The sequence below is a fragment of the Myodes glareolus genome, chromosome 1, assembly GCF_982192425.1.
Source record: "Myodes glareolus chromosome 1, mMyoGla1.1, whole genome shotgun sequence".
NCBI classification, from domain to species: Eukaryota; Metazoa; Chordata; class Mammalia; order Rodentia; family Cricetidae; genus Myodes; species Myodes glareolus.
The window spans coordinates 13,867,661-13,888,159 of NC_142026.1; the positions used below are offsets into that span (position 1 = coordinate 13,867,661).

Here is a 20,499-nt window from a genome sequence, read left to right on the forward strand (position 1 = left end):
TTTGGCAGGCACAAGATACATAACCCACGCAGGCATGTGCCCTCCCTCCCCAAAGATAGATAAATAAATAAAAACCAAAATAAATCTTTAAACTTTAGAAGAAAAAGTAATTTTATAGATGTATTTTAAATCACAATCCCTTCAACAAATTTTATATTTAATTTGCATTTTATATCATGTGTAAGGACAGAAAGAAGGCAGATTTGAACTTTGAAAAGCCCTTTCTTCCATCATGGCGGCTATGATAGCTACAACAAACCAGAACCAGAAAATAACAAGTGTGGTGAGGGTGTCCAGGCATTGCAAGCCTGGTGTAATGCTGGCAGGAGTGTGGGATGCTGCAACTTGTGTGGAAAACAGTATTGTTCTTCCTCACAACTCAAAAATAAAACAAGCATGTGAGCCTACGTTCCAATTCTTGGTCTACGCTTCAGAGAACAGAGAATAATACATAGATGGAGTATTCATATACTGATGTGCACAGAACCCTACTTATAATAGCCAAGAAGTAGGAACAACTCAAGGGACGAATGGATGACCAGAATACACATAAAAGTCAAGCAATGTCTACGGACACACACACATCAATAGGGAAGGGTATACTGTTGCAACATGGACGAACCTTGAGAATGCTATGCTAAGTGGAATCAGCCACTTGCAAAGACCGTGTGATTCCAATACATGAGCAACCTAGAGGAGGTTCATAAACATGGGAAGTCAAAGAAAGACTGTGAACGTGCAGAGCTTGGAGGAGGGAGAAGTGGGGGTTTGGTTAATAGAAAAGTTTTCGATTTTACATGATGAAAGGGATCCTGGAGACTGGTTACTGAACAATGCGGATGCCATGAACCTAACTGTACCCTACAGCTGATAACAGCTATGGTCTGAATATTATGGTATGGTGTCTGTGACAATTAAAATTGAATTTTAAAATTTAGTCAACTTTTTTTTTTTAGTCTTTAAACTGTAGCATGCATTAGCAACTCCATGGCAACAGACCTGGTTTTCAGATTTCTGACTTGCTATTCCCCTTGTCTTCTGCCTTGTGATCTATTTAGAAAAACTAAGCACCTTTGTCTCATGGAGAATATCCAAAAGAACTTCAACTCCCGAACCCAGAAGAATAACAGACCCAGGAGCTCTGACGACCTAAGCTCTCCAGTACACTCCTGAACTTCGTTCACTACGCTCCATGTGTCCTCAGGATTTGCTCCCAGTTAACACATCCCGAGGGAGAAAAGAGTTCGCCTGTGGGAACTCCAGTTCAGCTGTGTGCCAAAGCTAGCCCAGAGCTATTCGTTTTTAAGAAGCAAATAAAGTCAGTGCCATTCACTGTTGCTCAGTCCCCAGTCAGAAGTCACATTTTTAACAGAAATGAACTCGTCTGCGACAGGAGCATAGGTTTGCTAGCTTTTTCCTTCATACAGCAAAAGGAAGACAGGCTGGTGTGCCTGTGCTCTTGCTAAAGAGCAAGAGGCTGGCAGTAAGCACAGGAAGGCCGCAGAGGCCAATCATTTGACCATCCCAAAGAACCAATATCACTGACCCATTTTTCATAGTTATTGAATAGCGTAATTGACTTGTGGCTTTGAAAATTCTGATGTGACTTCACAATGTATGCAAATTCTACTTAGTGGCCTTATTGCCATGAGAAAATTTCCATTCTGGAATAGACCCAATCATTTTGCACACTGTAACTACATGCTTGCAGTGCTGGTCTTAATTTTAATTCCCAAATTACTAGATATGTTTAAACCTCTAATGGATGGAGCCACATGTCTGAGAACTATCGCTACTGTCTGCCTTTTGATGCTTTATAAAAATCTAAATTCTATTATTTGCTAATTAAAAAATATTTATGTGTGTTGGTGTTTTACATATGTGTGTATGTGTGTGTGTGTGTGTGTGTGTGTGTGCACCATATGTGTGCCTGGGGCCCGCAAAGGTCAGAAGAGGATGCCAAAGATCCTAGAACTGGAGTATAGAGGGTTATGAGTTTTCTGGGGATTGAACTTGTATTAAGAGCCACCTCTTTGGCCTCCTCCTTTTTGAGGCTTTCTTAAGTAAAAGGATAAATAACATTGGGTCAATGCATTCTTAACTGAACTTTGAGAGGCTTCAGCAACTTTTACTGTGTAGAAGCTGAAAATGGTTTTGTAGCTGCGAGGCCAGTATCCATGTGTGGGAAACCAATGAACATCCATATAGTATAGTCGTGGTGGATGAGAGACAGGTTGCAGAAAGAGAAATCGACATTTAGCTACATTGCTGAAGATGGTTCTTTAAAAACAAGAATGCAGATGAGGGTGGCTAATGCCGGGGGCGCTGAGAAGCACCCAGTCACCAAGGAGGATCTCAAGATTTTTGCAGGTGCCGTAGCTCGCTGCTTTATTCTAGGAGCAATACAGACATTGCACTTGCAGAGACTTTTATGGATCACTGTAGCTTTTTGTTCACTCTTTTACTCTTTGGGGGCCTGCCACTCAACTACCAAATAAACACATGGAGGCTTATTATTCCTTATGAATGCCCGGCCTTAGCTTGGCTTGTGTCTAGACAGCTTTCTTCACTTAAATTAACCCATCTACCTTTTGCCTCTGAACTATTTTATCTTTCTCTAGTTCTGTATACCTTTTATTTCCTTCTTACTCCATAGCTTGCTATGAAGCTGGGTGGCTGGCCCCTTCTTTTCTCACTCCTCCATCTCTCCTTTCAGTTTTCTCCTGTTTATTCTCTCTGCCTGCCAGCCCTACCTATCCTTCCTCCTGTCATGTGATTGGCTGTCCAGCTCTTTATTAGGCAAACCAGGTGTTTCAGACAGGCACAGTAGCGGCCTCACAGAGTTAAACAGATGCATTATAAAAGAATGCAACATATCTTTGCATCAGTCAACAAATGTTCCACAGAATAAACAATTTAACACATCTTAAAATAATATTCTACAACAGAGCATTAACAATAAACGAAAACCCAGTAATAACAATCTTCTTTTAAAGGATGTGTCAGTGGTGCTACAGGGATGGCTTAGTGTGTAACCCTGCATGCTCTATTAGCTTTAGAATCTGAGACTGAATCCACAACACTCACTGGCTACTCACGCCTGCATCCTAGAGAGAAAGCCCCAAGAGCTTGTTTCCAGCTCACTGAGAGACCCCGACGAAAAGCAGCGAGGTGGAGGGCAGTAGAGGAACACACCAAAAGTTCTGTTTTGGCTTCTGTGTGTGTGCACATGGGTGAGTGGGGACACAAACTCTCGTGTCTGCAATTCATACACACATGCACATACATACACCCAGTATTTGTTAGCAAAACCAGATGTGGTGGTGCATGCTTGTAATCCCAGCACTCAAGAAGTAGAGGCAGAGGAGTTTTGAGTTTAAGTCCAGTGAGTGCTACAGAGAAAGCTCAGGCCATCCAGCGCTGTACAGTGAGATGTTGTCTTAAGGAAAGTATGCAGTAAGCTCAGATTACTGAGTTTTTCAAAGGTGCAGATAGAGGTTCTATTTCCTTCATCTCAGACAGAGCTTCAGGCCTATAGCTGGACAATGATCCATAACTAACTCCACTTTCAGCTATGATGGGTTTCCCCATTGCCCAGAAGCTCCCAAAGCAACTGAACGAGAATTTGAATTAACATGATCACGAAGACTCTATAATACCAAGGACATAGCGATAAATCCACAACACTCCTGAGCCCTTGGATGATAAATAGAGGTGGAGAGGAAATCTATTTCAACATTTAAAAGTGTTATCTGCATTCCTCCCACTATAAGGAGCTTCATCTTGTGCACAGGTGGTTCCCCTTTCCACCAAAGGGGCCTGAGAGAAAAGGAGAGTTACGACAGAATGTGTAGGCGAGAGCAGAATGCTGGGGGACCAAAGGAAATGTCTTTAACAGGCAGACAGTTGGTGTTTTGGATGGTTCGCCCTGCTGGAAGGAGTGTTGTGAATAAAGTTTGAGACCCATGGGCTGCAAATGCATGCCGCACTGGGGACAGCAGGCAGTAATAGTCTCCCTACTTATAAGCCTATGGAGCCCAGGATCATTCTTTTATGGACAGGTGCTGAGAGGCAGCTCAGAGAACACAGTGCGGTTGTTGGCATTCCAGCTTAAGAACCCTGCTTGTACACTCATGAGTCAAACCCTTAGTTTTAGAGATTTGATGAAGAAGGCCTGATTTTGACAGCGTTTCTACTCTAGTAAAGCGATATCCTGCACACAAAGCAAACTATAATTCTATGTAGCAAGTTCCAAAGGTAGGAGTCCCAGTCCCAGGGCTCCTCCTTCCCTGTGCCCTGCCTTACCTTGACCTCCTGAACTGAGCCTGGAAACTGCCTCACATCTGTTCTCTCTACTGACGCCACACACAGGCAGTGCTGTTTTGTGGGTGGGGTGGGGGTTGTTTGTTTAGATTATTTTAGACATGGCCCACTCAACTTTCTTCCAATCTAATCTCTTTCTAAACCGAAAAAATTGCCCTCTTCATATTTGATGCTTTCAAGACCAAACTCAAACTCCTTTACTAACAGAACAGTCTTCAGGACCTGGGCATGACCTCCCTTCAAAGCGCCTCTCCTGCCTTTCCCATAGTTACCTTCACCTTCCTATGACTCCAAGTAACCTCCGCCTGTCTCTGAGGCTCATGCCTCTGGCTTCCGACAAACCCAAGTTTCTGTGTCTGCAATGTTTGAATGTGACCTACTCCCACACAGCCTTCAAGCTCAGAGTAAGTATTATATTCTTGGCCAAGTTTCTTCCTTCCACCTCTGTAGCCCACAATCTGAGCGAGATGATAGCCCATCTGTACACAGAACCCCGTCCGTCTGCATACCACATCACTTATCTCACTGTGTTGCAACTGTGACTCTTTCTTCCTACCTCTCCTCTGGCTGGATTATAAGGATTCTGGGGAAAGAGATTATGTCTTATAAATAAAAGATGAAGTTGTTCTCAGAGAGACATTTCAAAGGAAAAGAAGAGATTCCTAAAGTGGATGGTGGATGGTGGAAGTCTTACATGGCCAGCAGAAGAGGAAGGAGGAGCCCACTTTATATGAATCACAAGGTTATTTGTCAAGCACATCTGAAAGGAACTTTTACCCAGACTTATCACTTAGAATGATATCATAGTTCAATATTAATATAAAATGAATGAAGGTGGCACAGATGTCTGGAAAACAAGGGGAAGGTGATCATCTAACATCGCAGAAGTGACATTTCCGCTGATTCTTGAAGATGAGTAAGAGCTTTCTGGGTGAATGTGTGGCTTTTTTCTCATTTGCATAAATTAAGATAATGCTAAATTAAGTACATTAGAAAATTGGATTCATGTAGAATACTGGGGCTAAAAGGTAGGTAGTCTAATGAGCATGTTTATCTGTAATATACATGGACATAATGTTTTGCATGCCTGCTTAATTACAGCTTGTTTACCGCACAGCAAATCACTTGCTTGCCCTAAATAAACCACTTCTAATTTAACTTTATCCCAGGCTACATAAATCCAATTAAACTGCAGTTCTTACTAGGAAAACCGTTTTCAAAACTCACTAGAGTTGCTTTAGAAATGACGTTTGTGATAATCTGCACACTGTGTGGGAACAGATGAAGGAGCACGTGCTGACTCAAGCTTAAAATATCTATGTTTTTGGTCCTTTTTCCCTCTTCGGGGTCATGCACTTTAATATGACTTATTAGTTTCTAATCTGATGACAAGAAAAACAGATAAGTTAACTTTTGAGACTTTTGAGCACCAGCAGGTCTGGATATTTTGAATCTACTTTTGTAGATTTAAAAGCTAGCAATGGGACAAAGTAAAAAAGATACAACAAACCCCCAAATCATAAAGCTCCATAAGGTAATCATATTATGACATGGTCGTGGGTGCACATTAGCACCGCAACTGGGACCTAATGGATCACCTTATGTTGAGGCGATACTGAGAACCATTATGTAAAGCCAAGCCCCTTTGTCACTGTGTGACCGGAACGGAATTGCAGGGAAGCAAGGTCGCGTGCAATGACCAGATATTTTAACTTAATCTTCCTAACATGTCACAAAGAGAATTGCTGTTCGTTTACTCCGTCCATGCTTACCTTGGATTTCAGGACCTCGGGAAGGGGAGGGAAGTCATCCTCAGAGGAGCCATTTTGAAGAGAAGGCTTCCGGAAGCGAATGGTGGACAGGAGAAGTCTTAGATTCTCTGCAGGGGCGGGAGGGAGAGCCGCTTTGTGAGAATCACGGGGTCATAGGGTGACTTGGGGAGCGCATCTGCGAGAGACTTTTCTCTTGACTTATCAGTAAGGATTTTTTAGGATAATATTGTAGCTGAATAGGAATGTAAAATGAGTGAAAATTAGCCTTTCCTTCAACCGTGTGGACTATCGAGTTCGTTATTTCTAAAATATTCACAGATATGCTGCTTAGAGATAAAAAATGTTTCTAGGAAAGCAACTGTACAGCTTTGGCTTTTTGTGAATTAAATAATATTTTTATTTCTGGCTCACTGGATTGGAATATGTGGAAGGGGAGCTGTATAATCACATGTGTATTATACACATGCATCCATGTGTCTATTGTCACCCATAATTGATTAGTGTCTGGAAAACAAACTCCAGGCCTAGATGTTTATTGTAATGTTTACTTGGCACTGTGTTTCATAAACTATTTGGGTGTATGAAAAATAATGTATGTGAGAATAGTGAGAACCATTTGATTTGACTGTAGTCTTTATGGTTTCTTACATAAGGTTTAAAAAATTGAAAATTAAACGTGTGAAGGCAGGGACTAATCCTCCACAGGGAAGCCTTTGTTCATGTAATATATGAGAACTTTGGTACCCTTGAGTATCAGTCTCAGTCTTTCAACAACTTCAGAGCACAAAGGACACAGGAAATATCGCCAAAGGTTGAATGAGCTCTTCAAGACTCTGGAATCTTGGGAAGTTCATGCAAGTTACTTTCATCACACTGTCTAGCCTGATACCATTCTACCAAATGTTGTTCAGGTGACCACGGGGTTCAAGTAGCGGCAAAGGATAGCATAATGATTTTAGAAATTCTATCTTAATATTAAATAACTTAACTAAACTTGCGTATAAATATGGAAAGATGTTTGAAGAACCCTTCTTTCAATCAGCTAGGGTCTTAACTCTTTAGAACAGAAGCAGGAAACGTGACAGAGTTGAGAGAATCACCTGGTGACCCTCGGGCCAAGTCATCAGTCATATTTCTGACGCAAGCCAGGTAGGGAGAATACGGACTACTTGATGATATGTTTAGGATGGCGTCTTCAAAGTTTTCCAGTATCAGGAGCCTGTAAATTAGAAGAGAATGTAGGACTAAGCAAAGTCATTTCAACTGTGATTTATTTGCTTGAGGATCAAACCCCCTGTGAAATCAGGTCTCCTCTTTCACCGAATCCTGCTGTATAAAGGCAGGACACCTCTGTGAGGTAAGAAAGTGAACTAATTAAAGAACGCTCTGGATGTTTAAAGGTGGGATAACAACTCTGGATCCCGAAGGAACATTAAAAAGAAATAACCCAATGCTAGGAAATCTCCAACTCGCCAGCAAGAGCACACTTAATTGGTCATATGGCTGACTCTCATTTATTTATAATTCATGTCTTACACAGAGACATGTATTATAAATAAATTTTTAATTTTTATAAAAATTTTATAAAAAAATTTTTAAAAAAAATTTATAATTTTTATAAATGAAATTTTTAATTTCTTCTGTCTGGTGATACAGACTGAATCCAAGTCCTCCTGCATGCCAGGCAAAGGCTCTACCACTGAGTTACTTGCCCAGGCTCTTTAAAAATTACTTTTTGTAATTTATTATTTGTAATTTATTTATTGTATGGGAATAAGAGGCACATAGTCCACAGAACATAGGTGGACTTGGAGAAAAATTGGTTGGAGATGGTTCTCTATGTCCACCACCTAGGCCCCAGGGATGGGATTCAGGTCATCAGGTAGTAACACAAGTGCCTTTACCCACCGAGTTATCACACTGGATCACAAAGCTTTGTCTTAAAGTGGTTGTTGCAAGTACTCTTGTTTAGGCATCTCCTTGACTAGGGACTGTGGAAAACGCCGTGTTTGGGTGCCTTAGATCTTTAAGCTTTAGACAGTTTGTCTCATCATTTATTCAAGCCTCCTTGTAGGTAATCAATGCCATTTATCAATTTACAAATAAAAGATGGGAGAATATAGGCTTAGACTAACTTGTATGACTTAAATAAAAGGAAACATCTATTAGGCAGATTTCCAAATCAAATCACCTTATAACTAATAAGAACCCTACAGGAATAGAATGGCTAACAATACCAACTTCACTGTACAGGTTAACCATAGAATGCCAAGCTGTCCCTGCATGCAGATAAGTTTAATGTTCTGTCACTTAACCCATAGTTTGAGCAGTCAGGATTCTAAGATTAGTGAAGAAAAAAATAAATAATAATCAGAAGGAAGGAAGGAAAGAGAGAGGCTGGGTGAAGAAAGGAAAGGACTCGGAGCCATCGTTTTGGAACATATTGCAGCATTAGTGGAAATGGGAAGCTGTGTTAGAAGATCTAAGGGCAAATTAAAAGACAAGATTTAGAGACACAAAATGCCAAACAAGAGACAAACAAAATTATGGAAGTTTCTGTAAATATAGGGCATCTGTCATTTGGTGGTGGCAGTGGTGAATAATCCATTTATTTTATTCCTTTGTAGCAGCAAGTACAGATTCCAAGATCAATGTGTCTCTTGTGTACACCTTGAAGGAACGATCCATCTAATTTTATACTCCACCCTTTGTTTATACTGATAGCATACCAAGCACTTCCAGTTTTGTGCATCACTGAGTAGATACATCCATCTGTAAGGGAGATGAAGGGAGCTGCAGCGATTCTAGCCATCACACCTGATAGCCAATGAGGCATCTCTGCATGACTCCGTGTGAGCTGGTTCCAGTAAGAAGGTTCTCACGGTTCTACACTTTCTGCACCTTCCTTCCCTGGGTTTCCCGTTGCTGGAGGTACAACACTGTAGAGCCAGCTTCCCCAGTGAGCACTATTCAATAACAAAGTGTGACCTGACCTTCCAGGTGGAATAGAACAAGAGACTCACTGTGTATCTTCAAGCTCAGGAAAGAGAACAGCTGAGTTTGAAGTGAACCAGAAGTATCACATAAGCCCCTCCCTTGTGTCTGCAGAAAGCACTGGTGACAACTTTTTCAATTAATTTAATATATTCAAAATTTAGACCACATGCGCATGCTACTGTTTTGTCTTAAACACCCCAATTGTCCTTTAAGGCACTAATTTAAGATCCTTTATACAAAATTCTTTCTTTTTCACTAAAGTGTTTACAATAAAAGGTATGTTATGAATACACACATGTGCGTGTGCACGCATGCACAGGTGTATGCACACACATAAATTTAAGAAGACATTAGAACATGAATAATAATGGAGAAATGTAAGAGTAATTGGGGTAGCTGTTGTTAGAGAAAACTAAACCAAAGCCTCTCTTGTGCCACCGGTGCCGTGGTGCAATTATTGTAAAATGGAAATGGAAAGTTCAAAGACACTCCTTGATTTCATCAATCATGACAAGAACCATCTTACGGGTATTGAATTCCTTCTAATGAACTGACAGCAACCGCTGATAAATTTGCAAGATGGAAGTGCAGAGTATTCATTGTCAGTGTCTGTGGGCTCTGGCAGGATACCTAGCATCGGCAATAGGCATCTACAGTGTCAATTTAAAGGGCTTTTGTAAAAGAAAAAATTTTGTATGACAGCTATCTAGGAAGTTTATCAAAAGGCCTAGATACCTGCAACATGACAGCTGAGTTACACTGAGACTGCCCGGGAAGTGTGAAAAAGGGACACCTGTGTCAGCCAGCACGAACGAGGGAAGTGAGGGCAGAAAAAACAGGACGTGGGTTTTGCCCAGAATTTACTTTTGATTAGAGACCTTTCTAGTAAATTCTATCTTAGAAAAAAATGGTTAAGGTAAGTACTTTTGTTGCTAACTTAGTTTAAGTGTGCTGTAAAAACAGAAAGTATTCACGTTTATGAGATACAATACAATGTTTCAATATGTACCCTTTACATAATGTTTAAAAGAGTTTAAACATGTCTGTCTTCTCATCATTTATTGTTTCTTCATGGCAAAAGCGTTCAAAATAAATTCCTTTTTCCTAGTTTTTAAAAATACTTTATTTCTGCTGGGTATGATAGTGCAAACCTTTAATCCCAGCACTCTGGAGATAGAATAAGGCAAATCTCCACGAGTTCAAGGCCAGCCTGGTCTAAATAGAGAGCTACAGGCCAGCCAAGGCTACACAGTGAGATTCGTCTCATTTTGTTTTTAAATTTTCTTTCATGTGTATAGGTGTTTTGCTTGCATGTATGCAAAGTAAACACCACATGTGTATAGTTCTTGTGGCAGCCAGAGGAAAACACTGGATTCTCTGGTATTGGTGGTACAGGTGGCTGTCAGCTGCCCTTTGGGTGCTGGGAATGGAACTTGGGTCCTCTGAAAGAGCAGCCAGTGTTCTTCACTGCTGAGCCATCTTTCCAGCCCTCCTCTTGCTCTTTGAAATGTGCAGCATGTCACTGCTCTACCTCATCGCTGTCTCTAGTTACTATGCCACAACAGTGTGGAACTTCTCTAACTATGGACCATTGGGCAGCCTCTCCTTGCCTTTTTACTCTTTGAAAGGCTTCACTTGTGCAAATTTCCATTAGTACAGAGATGTGTTTGGGGTGACTAAATTCTGAGGGCTGCAATGGCATGACTAGAAAGCTAGAGCAACCTTTACCTATAAGACCAAGTAGTCTCTAAATTTACCTTGAGCCACACGTATTCACCTAAGCCTGATACTACAGGGAACAGCTTGCTTTCCCTGTCCTAATTATGAGTTCTTTCAAAACCTGCTCACGTTTGTGGTCTTTAGACACCACGGCGACAGCTGTCATTTCCTGGGGAAGTTCAAAATGAAATGATTTGCAATTTCTTTTCTTATGTGAATACTACAGAAAGTAGAAAAATTTTGTGTTATCTTGATTAGGCTTTAAAGTATTTTGACTCTTTAAAACTCCAAAGAACTTGCACTGTAAAAACCTGGATTTTGCTTTGGTTTGAGTGTGTCGAATTCTATATGTTGACATTCTAATTGCCAGGCTGATGATGACTTCAGAAGGTGTGGTCTTTGAGAGCAAAGCTCTTGTGTACTGGATTGGTGACCTATAAAAGCAGCCTTGGAAAGGTGACCTTCATGACCCGGGAAGCAGGCTCTCCTCAGATACCAAATCTGCTCCCACCATGATGTTAGGCTCACCCCAAAATCTGACAAATAAGCCTCCATCATTTGCAAGCCGCCCTGACTGCGGTATTCTGCTGCGGGAGCTGAGCAGCTAAGACAGGGGCCTATATCTTTTTCATAGGGAAAGACCTTATGAACCTGGAAACAAGTTTCGACGAGACTCTACTCACAAGCACTGAGGGAGCCTTCCGGACATGGCAGGTTACATCAGTCTACAGCCTTAGAAACGAGAAGGGTTCTCCGTGCTGTGCCTTCCAAAGTCTACTGAATAACCCACCCAAATTAGTTCTGACCTCACTGCAGCTTGAGAGTGTCCTTTGGTTCTAGGGCTGCATGGCTTTCCATGCTGATAAGACAGTGGGCTAAACAAAGAAAGTTGCTTCCTCAGCCAGCTAAGCCACCGACAGACGCTACAACTCACTGTGCAGCCAGACTGCTCGGAGACAGCGTCGGTTCATCGCCATCCTCACTCCACACGTGCGCTGGATTGTCACCTACAGCAACAATGCAGAGATAAACAGAATGCTTTTTGTTCAAACACAAAGCCCCTCACCCCCCCCCAAATTATCCCACGTCAAATTAATAATGGGAAATAAAAAACTTTACAAATGATATTCATGATCTTTCGTTGGGAACATTTAAGGTGTTTGTAGGAAATGATGTCTTTTGATTAAAATCATCCCAGTCTATGGAATCTCTAACCACTTTTTTCATTCACACATTAAACCACCACGTTGTTGTCCCGAGGTGACTTCCAGACAGTGTAATTAAGATTGGGAACCAAGCAATCTATTAATCAAATGAAACCGCCTTCAGTCGAATGTATCACTGGATTGTTTTTCTTTTTCTGCCCTGCCCCCAACTTAGGCGCTTCAGATGTAGACCCAGGAAACAGCTGCCATCGCTAATCTGTACTTTCTTTCCAAAAGCAGGCAGTGATCACTGGACCCAACTATGAACGAGCATTGGCCAGTGTAAATAGGATTGTGTTGTGATCTCAAACAAGAAGGTGCAGGGCATGGGGGGAAACTAAAACTGGACCTGCTGAAACCATATGTGAAGAAAATTGTCCCCCACATCCCACGAGGTTAAAGAGGACTCTGCTTGTTCTGTATGTGGAATTGTAAAGAGGAAGCAGGTTAGAAACAACGTGAAAAACCTGAAAATGCAAAATTCTTTTTTTTTTTAATTGAGATAATGTTTCTCTGTAGCTTTGGTGCCTGTCCCAGAACTTGCTTTAGTAGACCAGGCTGGCCTTGAAACTCCCAGAGATCCGCCGGCCTCTGCCTCCCGAGTGCTGGGATTAAAGGTGTGTGCCACCACCAACCAGTGAAATACAAAAAGTCATATTAAGCAGTCATGGTAAAAATGAAAACACTAAGTCCAGGGCTTTAGGCCACCTCGCTTAGGAAGGGCATCAGCGGCATCTCCAGATGCTGCTCACAATGGGCCAGCACGCCTGGATGCCGCCGTTCTTACAGGATCCTCACTGTCTTCAGTGGGAGGGACCTTATGTCAGCTGATCTACTGGCTCTCCCACTGTTTCTGTGTCATGTGCTCTACAGTCATGTGATAATGTCCTTGTGCAAAGCTCTGCAGACACCATAAGCTTTGGATGTTTTCTGTTTTAATGAAATAAATGTATATATACAAGAATATTCCAGAATTTAACCCCACCTCCATCCAACTTCTGTATCATTCATTCATGTCTAAGTTGGCTTGGCCTCTAGCAACTGTCAGAGTGGCCTTTTCAGTTTTCCTGTTCAGTGCAGTGAATTTTTCTGAGATTTATCCAAAGGGCAATTGGATATTATTGTCCTACGTATAGAACATGTATCATTGAGTTAAAAGATCAGCAACAAAGACCCTCAAGAAATAACCCAATCAGTAATGGTAATACTATTACTTAATGATACCTCTATACTAAAAAATTAAGGGCAGAAATCTATTGAGATGTATGGTTTTTTTTTCAATGGAAAGGTATTCAAAGTCATTTCCCAAGGTCAGTCTTGCTCACTTTGAACTTCTGTGTGAGGCTCTCAGGAGCGTTATGAGCATTTGTGTATCCTCTGGTTATGAAGTTTCTCTTTTTCATTAAGTTATTAAAGTGAATAACTGATAAATTAGCTTATGGTATCAGTGAGACTTAACCTTAAATATAAACGGAAACTTTTTTCTCTGTCTACTAAGAGCTGTAAATTACTTTGAAAGAAATACTCTCACCAGTATATAAGCAGACCAAAATGAATGGGGAAGTGTTAAAACCATGAAAAAGCAAGATTTTACTTATATGGCTTTTACATAATTAGGCAAGGATAAAATGGGGCCCACAGACAACAAGATAACCCTTCTGCATCAGTAAGCGTTTTTTTTTTTAAAAAAATTGTTATTAATTTTGGGGTTAACATACAAAGAAATGGGTTTCATTGTGACATTTTCTACTTTTTCCATTTATTTATTTATTTATTTATATTTCTCGTGTGCACTGAGATATGAGGGTTGAGATCAGAAGTCAGCTTGAGAGTCGGGTTTCTACTGGTGGGTTTCTACAGTTTCCCAGACTGAACCCAGGTCATTTTGTCAGCAGGCACCCATTGAGCCATCCTGCTGCCCTGCTCTGGGACATTTTCAGGTGTGTGTGTATGTGTGTGTGTGTGTGTGTGTGTGTGTGTGTGTGTGTGTACACATGCATAGTGGTAGTGCAGATATGCATGTATGTACGTACATCATTTTACTTTGTAGCTATCTACACTCCACTGCTCTGCTTCACTCTCTCCTCTCTCCAGCTTACCAATAGCGCACTTCTGCTTCCATGACACCTTCCCACTGCTCTCCTGTTTCCCCTGCCCCTTTAGATTCTTTCTCGCTTTTCACAGCCTCCTTTCTAATTTGCTTTCCATCTTTCCATCTGTCTAATTATCTAACTGTCTGTCTGTCTATCTGTCTGTTTGTTTCATATTTATCTACCTAAACTTAAATACAAGCTCCATATATAATGGTAAATGTGAGAGATTTGTCTTTCTGAACCTTGATTATTTAACTTAACATAACTCTCCCTTGTTATATGTGCATTAGTTTCTTTATGCATTCTTGTGCTGATGGACACAAGGCATGTTTCCATATCCTGGATATTAAGAATAATGTAAGAGTAAACGCGAACATGTAAAGACATCTGTGCTGTGCTGACTAGAAGCCAGGAAGGATTACTTTGCTTTAATTGCAAACTTTTAGTTCATTTATTATTGCACATGTTACAGTACGTGTGTGTATGTGGGTATGTATGTGTCATAACACACATGGGCACATCTTCAGGTTTTCGAGACAAGGGCTTCCCCCAAAGCAATCTCGCCCACCATGTTTTCTATAGCAAAATGTTGTTTCCCTGGATTTATGACTTTGCAGAAGAGCACATGCCTGTGGTTCACACAAGTGGCCTCTGCTCCTAAAATTCACTCTTCATAAAAGGGACTGCAAGAGCTAGGTATCCAGGATCTAAGGACCGTGGATTGGACAGAGCACAGAATTAGACCTCTTAAAATAAAAAGAGCAGGCAAGAGCATCCCTGTGTCTTCACGGCTGATGTGGAGGCTTCTAAAAATGCCTTACGTGTGCTTCCAATTCAGGCTGGATCAGAGACAAGCCATAGGGAGCAGGAAGTAAGGTATCAGGATGTGTAGGACACAAGGTGATGGCTGTGAAGTATGTCGTGTGGGAAGAAGCGTGGCATGGCATGTCACACCCCATCAGTAGCAGGAGGTAAGAGCAGATACTGGTGTACCCCAGTGTGTCTGTGTCTCAGAAAGAAAGTATGAGTCTGGTCATATATACATATACATGTGTGTATGTATATGTATTTATATATACATATATATGTATACATATATACATATATGTGTGTGTATATAAATATACATATACACATACACACACACACACACACACACACACACACACACACACACATATAAAGTTTAAGGGACCTAGGTTTGGGATTAAATAGGTCCAGGGTCCGCTCTCAGACTGGCCTCTTCCTGGCGGAGCAGAACATACAAAGTCAGTGTCTTTTGCTGTGGAATGGGATAATATTTCAGAATGGTTTTGATAATAAGATCACTTAGTGCTGACACAGACAGTACAGGTATCTTCATCTGAAAGAGTGCTGCCGTGAGAGCCGCAGCAGCCGACCTGCTCTCCTGTGAGCCACTCTCCTTAAGTGAATGCAAAAGCCATGGAACGAGCACATGCCCTTCAGATATACAGCTAGAAACCGTAAAGACCAAACAAGAGGTGACCTGGCTGAGGTGTCATGTGTCTGAACCATGGTCAGAGACCCTCGTGTAGACTAATTAGCCTCGCTGGTTTGAATCTGAGTTTCCTGAAGAAGCCCTAAAAATACCTGTGGAAAACTTTCAAAGGCCATGACATTTCTGTTCAAGCAGGTAGGAACCTGGGATTAATGACTAGGGAACTCGACTTGAATGCATCACACTGGTACCCAGACTGAAGGCCTCACAAGTACATAGATTTAATAACAAAGAGGAGTTAACCACATCCAATTTTGGAGATAAAAATGCCTTTTCTGGTCACATTTTCTTGTCACCTTGACCATCCAATGGCAAGCTTTAGTACTTTGGTCATTGGCATAGTCATAGATATAAATCTTGGACATCACTAAATATAGAAACATAGAAAACCAAATTACATCATTCACTGGGAAAGGGGTTTTGCTGTCACATTAGTTAGAAGTATTGTTTACTTCTGGCTTTTAGAACATGGATAAGCTTTTGTCTCTGGGGGAAAGAAATCTTAACTTGATCACTCTGATTTATATCATTATTATTAATTATGTTATTAGTAGCAGTAGTACTAATTATAAGTTGTAAGTCTGACGGAGAATAAAAGAGAATGGCTAGAGAAATGTGACATTCTCGAGTCTTTAAAATGCACAAGTATTAAAAACAAAAGAGAAAATAATTATCACACTGCCTAGTTCTCCGGCCCAGAGTTTGAAGAGAGCAAACCTGTTCCGGTGTTCATAAAAACACTGACATTAGAAACAATCCTGCTTCAACCCTCCAAGCCAGCCTTTAGTTCTGAAGCTGTAGATAGAAAACGTCTCTTTCCCAACAGAAATCGGTAGCTAAGTGTGTGGGACTCTGCACTGAGAATTCTTCACGGGCTTCTAAAGCCTGCTTTCCGTGAGGCACCTGAGACAATGCGGGGAGCAGTCGGCTTTTCATCTGAGGCTGGCAGGATGGTTACTTTAGAATCCAAAAGCAGAAGCCTACTTGTTTAAAAACTGCCAAATGCAGACAAGAAAGCATACTTCTGAATTCATTCAGAGGAGGTAAATGTTAACCTGTGTTTGCTTGCTCAGTGGGGATTTGCTCCTTACAGCTCCAGACCTTTGTGTGTGCCTGTGTGTGTCCACCCAACTGTCTCCATGTGATTCCTAGGTAATGGCGTTCTATATATTCAAAGGTGACATTTTCTGACTATGTTGCAACATGCTACATTTGTCATACTGGGGTCATTGACTTTTCTTGATAGATTATTTATGCTGTGATACCTACTATGCATTTTCAAGAGGTTGGATGAGTGTATATTTTTACCATTAAAAGATTCTTTCTGATTTTTTAAATTCAAGTTCAAAAATGAGGTCACATGCCAGGTGTGGTGGCCAATGCCCTTAATCTTAGTACTTCAAAGACAGGGGGAGGCAGATCTCTGTGAATTCAAAACCAACTTATCAGTCTACATAGTGATTTCCAGGACAGTCAGAGTGATACAGTGATACCCTGTCTCAAAAAAAAAAAAAAAAGACACAAATCTTATAATTTAGTTTAGCCTTTTGTTCCAAAGAGCAATGATAGAAATCTATTTGTTGATGCTATTTGATATTCATTTTCTATCAAAAGGATAAAATAAGTTTACAAGATAAGAGAGCTTGTTTTTACATAAAGAAAACTTCTGGGGGCTGGAGAGACGGCTCAGAGGTTAAGAGCACTGGCTGCTCTTCCAAAGGTCCTGAGTTCAATTCCCAGCAACCACATGGTGGCTCACAATCATCCAAGATGAGATCTGGTGCCCTCTTCCGGCCTGCAGGCATATAGAACACTGTATACATAATAAATAAATCTTAAAAAAAAAGAAAAGTTTTGGAAACTTATCCTCTTTTGGACCATGGCTTCCTTTCACATTTCAGCTCTAGGCATGGACTTAGAGGTAGCATAAATCCTCATGTAGGAATAACATTGTATATACATGATTACATCGGTTGTATTCTGCTTCATTTTTCTGATGGGCTTTGTGATGCTGCATTTAATCCAGGAAGATGAGGATACGATACCTTGTGCAGGGGAGTCCAGGGTGTTCAGCAGATGTTTAACAGACTTGTGGAGGGTGCTGAATCCTTCATCGGTTTGAGCACGTGGGTAAGCCTTCTGCACTACCAGCAGCGCCCTAATGAGCAGAGAAGCAAAGGAAAGCAGATTGTGTGGCAGGGCTTACAGACAGAAACGAAAGGTTATTCAAGGAGAAAACGGCTACAGTACAGCAAATGATTCCTAGAAAAGACAAGATGCCGCTTCTGTAATTTAATTACTTCATTGTCTATTCATGCACAAAATCGCCCAGCATTGTTCTTGAACCAGAACAGAGAACTTGATGTTTCCAGAACTGTAAAGACTTGTAGTCAAGGACCTTGGAGTAAGGAGCAAAGGTCTTGTCAGGTGTTTGATTTTCTTGTCAAGAATCATAAACAAGTGGTTAGGAAAAAGCAACCCACACTGAAATGAAATCTTTTAATTAAAGGGAGAATGAAATACTAGAAGCTATTTCTGTTAGAAGTCAAGCTTAGATCTAGTTTGTGAAGTAATTATTATATAATCAGGTCATATATCTATATATGAATATTCTGCTAAAGAAATGATAATGGTTTTAGAAAGCAGAACTTGTGCTAACTAAGACTGTATTCTGTCCCCTAAGTGGCCCACAGGCACTACTCCAAACGTAGCTCAAAATTAATCTCAAAATACCCAGCGCTGACTCTCTATGAGTTATGTAACTAATAAGACGGGCAGTTCACACTGGGCACAGACAATCAGCAATTCACTTTTGCTTGAGTTTGTTCCTGGTTTCCAAGGAACAACTAATTATTCAAGAAATGTCCTTTTGTCCCTCTGCGGTCATCAGTGTATTTCCAAAAGAGATGGGGCTCTTGTGTGAGGATGTCTGAATCTCACAAATACTGTGATTTTTATACCAACAGTCAGCTGAGCCAGTATTTTAACTTGAGCGTCAAGTGCCTTTACCCCTGAGCCATCTTGCTGGTTCCCAGTGCTTTGATTATTAACCCAAACAAAACACTACTATCAAGCATTTGCCATCAAAGAGCTGATACAGCACAAATCAGTCACTAGTTTCTCTTTATCAAGAACCTCAGCGGTAGGCTGGAAGCCTTCTGCAGCATGGACCCAGTGTGTAAGTAGAGCACTTGATAATATTGTTGGAATCTTTAACATTTTAAAACTAAGATAATTTAGTCTTAGCCCCCTAGATATGAATGAAAACTAACTTGTAAGTATCTCTTAGCTAATTTCTAGCATAATATATAAACATGCTATATAAACATGCATATGAATATATATGATGCATATCAGTATTAGGGACGTTATATAAGCATGCTTATGAATATGTATGCATGTTTATACAACGTACCTAATACAGATATACATAAATTACATGTTCATGTATTTTTAAAATTTGGTTCTCCAATGCTTCCATGAAGCTAATTTGATATGCCTTATATTGCAGATGGACACAGTTTAAAAACTTTGATAACTCACCGAGATTATCTGGCTAGTAATAAACAGCCGGCTTGGCTAATGTCAAAGTCTGTAAATAGATGTCTGTAGCATAGAAACTACATCAACATGGTGGGGAGGAGGGAGGTAAAAAATTTCATGCACAGAACGACAGAAACTGCCAACTTAGTATCCGAGGTGTGCCCAGAATGTTCTGCCGCAGAAGTCTGGCTGTGTTCGGTCCTCCTCTGCCTTTTCTGTCTCACCGTCAACCTTTGGACAGCCTCATGTTTATCCCCAGCACCCTGCAGCTTGCACTGAAGGTTCAGTAGTATAATTCTAGTCTGCTGAGAATCTCCTGAGTCTTCATCTTTGAGTTGTCTCTAAACTCTGGTAACCATGGACACCAGATGAATGGGTTTCATGTTATAGATTTTGGCTAATTTATACCTAGTCTCACTGCTTGATCTAACACGCCTGCCCTACTGTTTTAAACTGAATGAGTGAACACTTGGCAATATCATGACAGCCAGCATCACTGTTAATATGTTACTAGTAAACAATTTGTTCGTCAGCAGACTCAATTTATTTCTAGCAAATTCAAATAGTAGTGATGCTGGCTCTCATCCTCTCTGAAATGCTTCGAACCGCAAATCAATATATATTTACTTTATTCAATAAATTTTCCCCATTATTTATCATATAAAATGAAAATTATTCAAAGCAAGTCACTTTCTACATAAAGAAAAACTTTTTAAAAGTTCATGACTTGTATCCCAGCATGACCTTTCTCTCATAAGAGCTGGGAATCACATATAACTTCTCATATATGATTTTGAGACTGCTCACTTCTGCTAATTACTATCATAATCTTAACAACCTAATCTGATTTTGAAGATTGCTAATATACAATTTAAAAAATTAGAGGTATAAGAAGGAAATGAACTTTCTATGGGGCCACCCGTCCCTTTACTTTGTGCAACAAAGAGCAAAATAAGGTAAAACATGATGACAAAAAATTTGAGTAAAATGTGGCTTTTAATGGCATTGTCAATTTAATAATAATAATAATAATAATAAATATTTTATTTAAAATGGTATTTGAATAAAAATCTGAGATATTTAATTTTAAATTTTCTAATAATCATATTTCAAAAATCTAGGAGAAACAAATTTAATTTTAATATAGATTTCTATTTAACTGATAGCATAAAACTTCATCTCCTAGTACTCAATATAAAAATTAATAAAACATGAGCCAGGGAGTGGTAGCACACGCCTTTAATCCCAACACTCAGGAGGCAGAGGCGGGCGGATCTCTGTGAGTTCGAGGCCAGCCTGGTCTATAAGAGCTAGTTCCAGGACAGGCT

General features: G+C 40.4%; 1 protein-coding gene across 1 annotated transcript in view; it reads right to left on the reverse strand.

Moving 5' to 3' along the window:
* Positions 1-20,499, reverse strand: part of Abca12 (ATP binding cassette subfamily A member 12) — a 162,279-nt gene that overhangs the window by 71,981 nt on the left and 69,799 nt on the right. Inside the window, exons 8-11 of the mRNA XM_048459324.3 lie at positions 17,674-17,786; positions 11,746-11,818; positions 7,196-7,314; positions 6,096-6,202 (exon numbers count right to left, since the gene is read on the reverse strand). Coding sequence (XP_048315281.3) covers positions 6,096-6,202; positions 7,196-7,314; positions 11,746-11,818; positions 17,674-17,786 — 412 coding nt within the window. The remainder of the gene's footprint in view (positions 1-6,095; positions 6,203-7,195; positions 7,315-11,745; positions 11,819-17,673; positions 17,787-20,499) is intronic.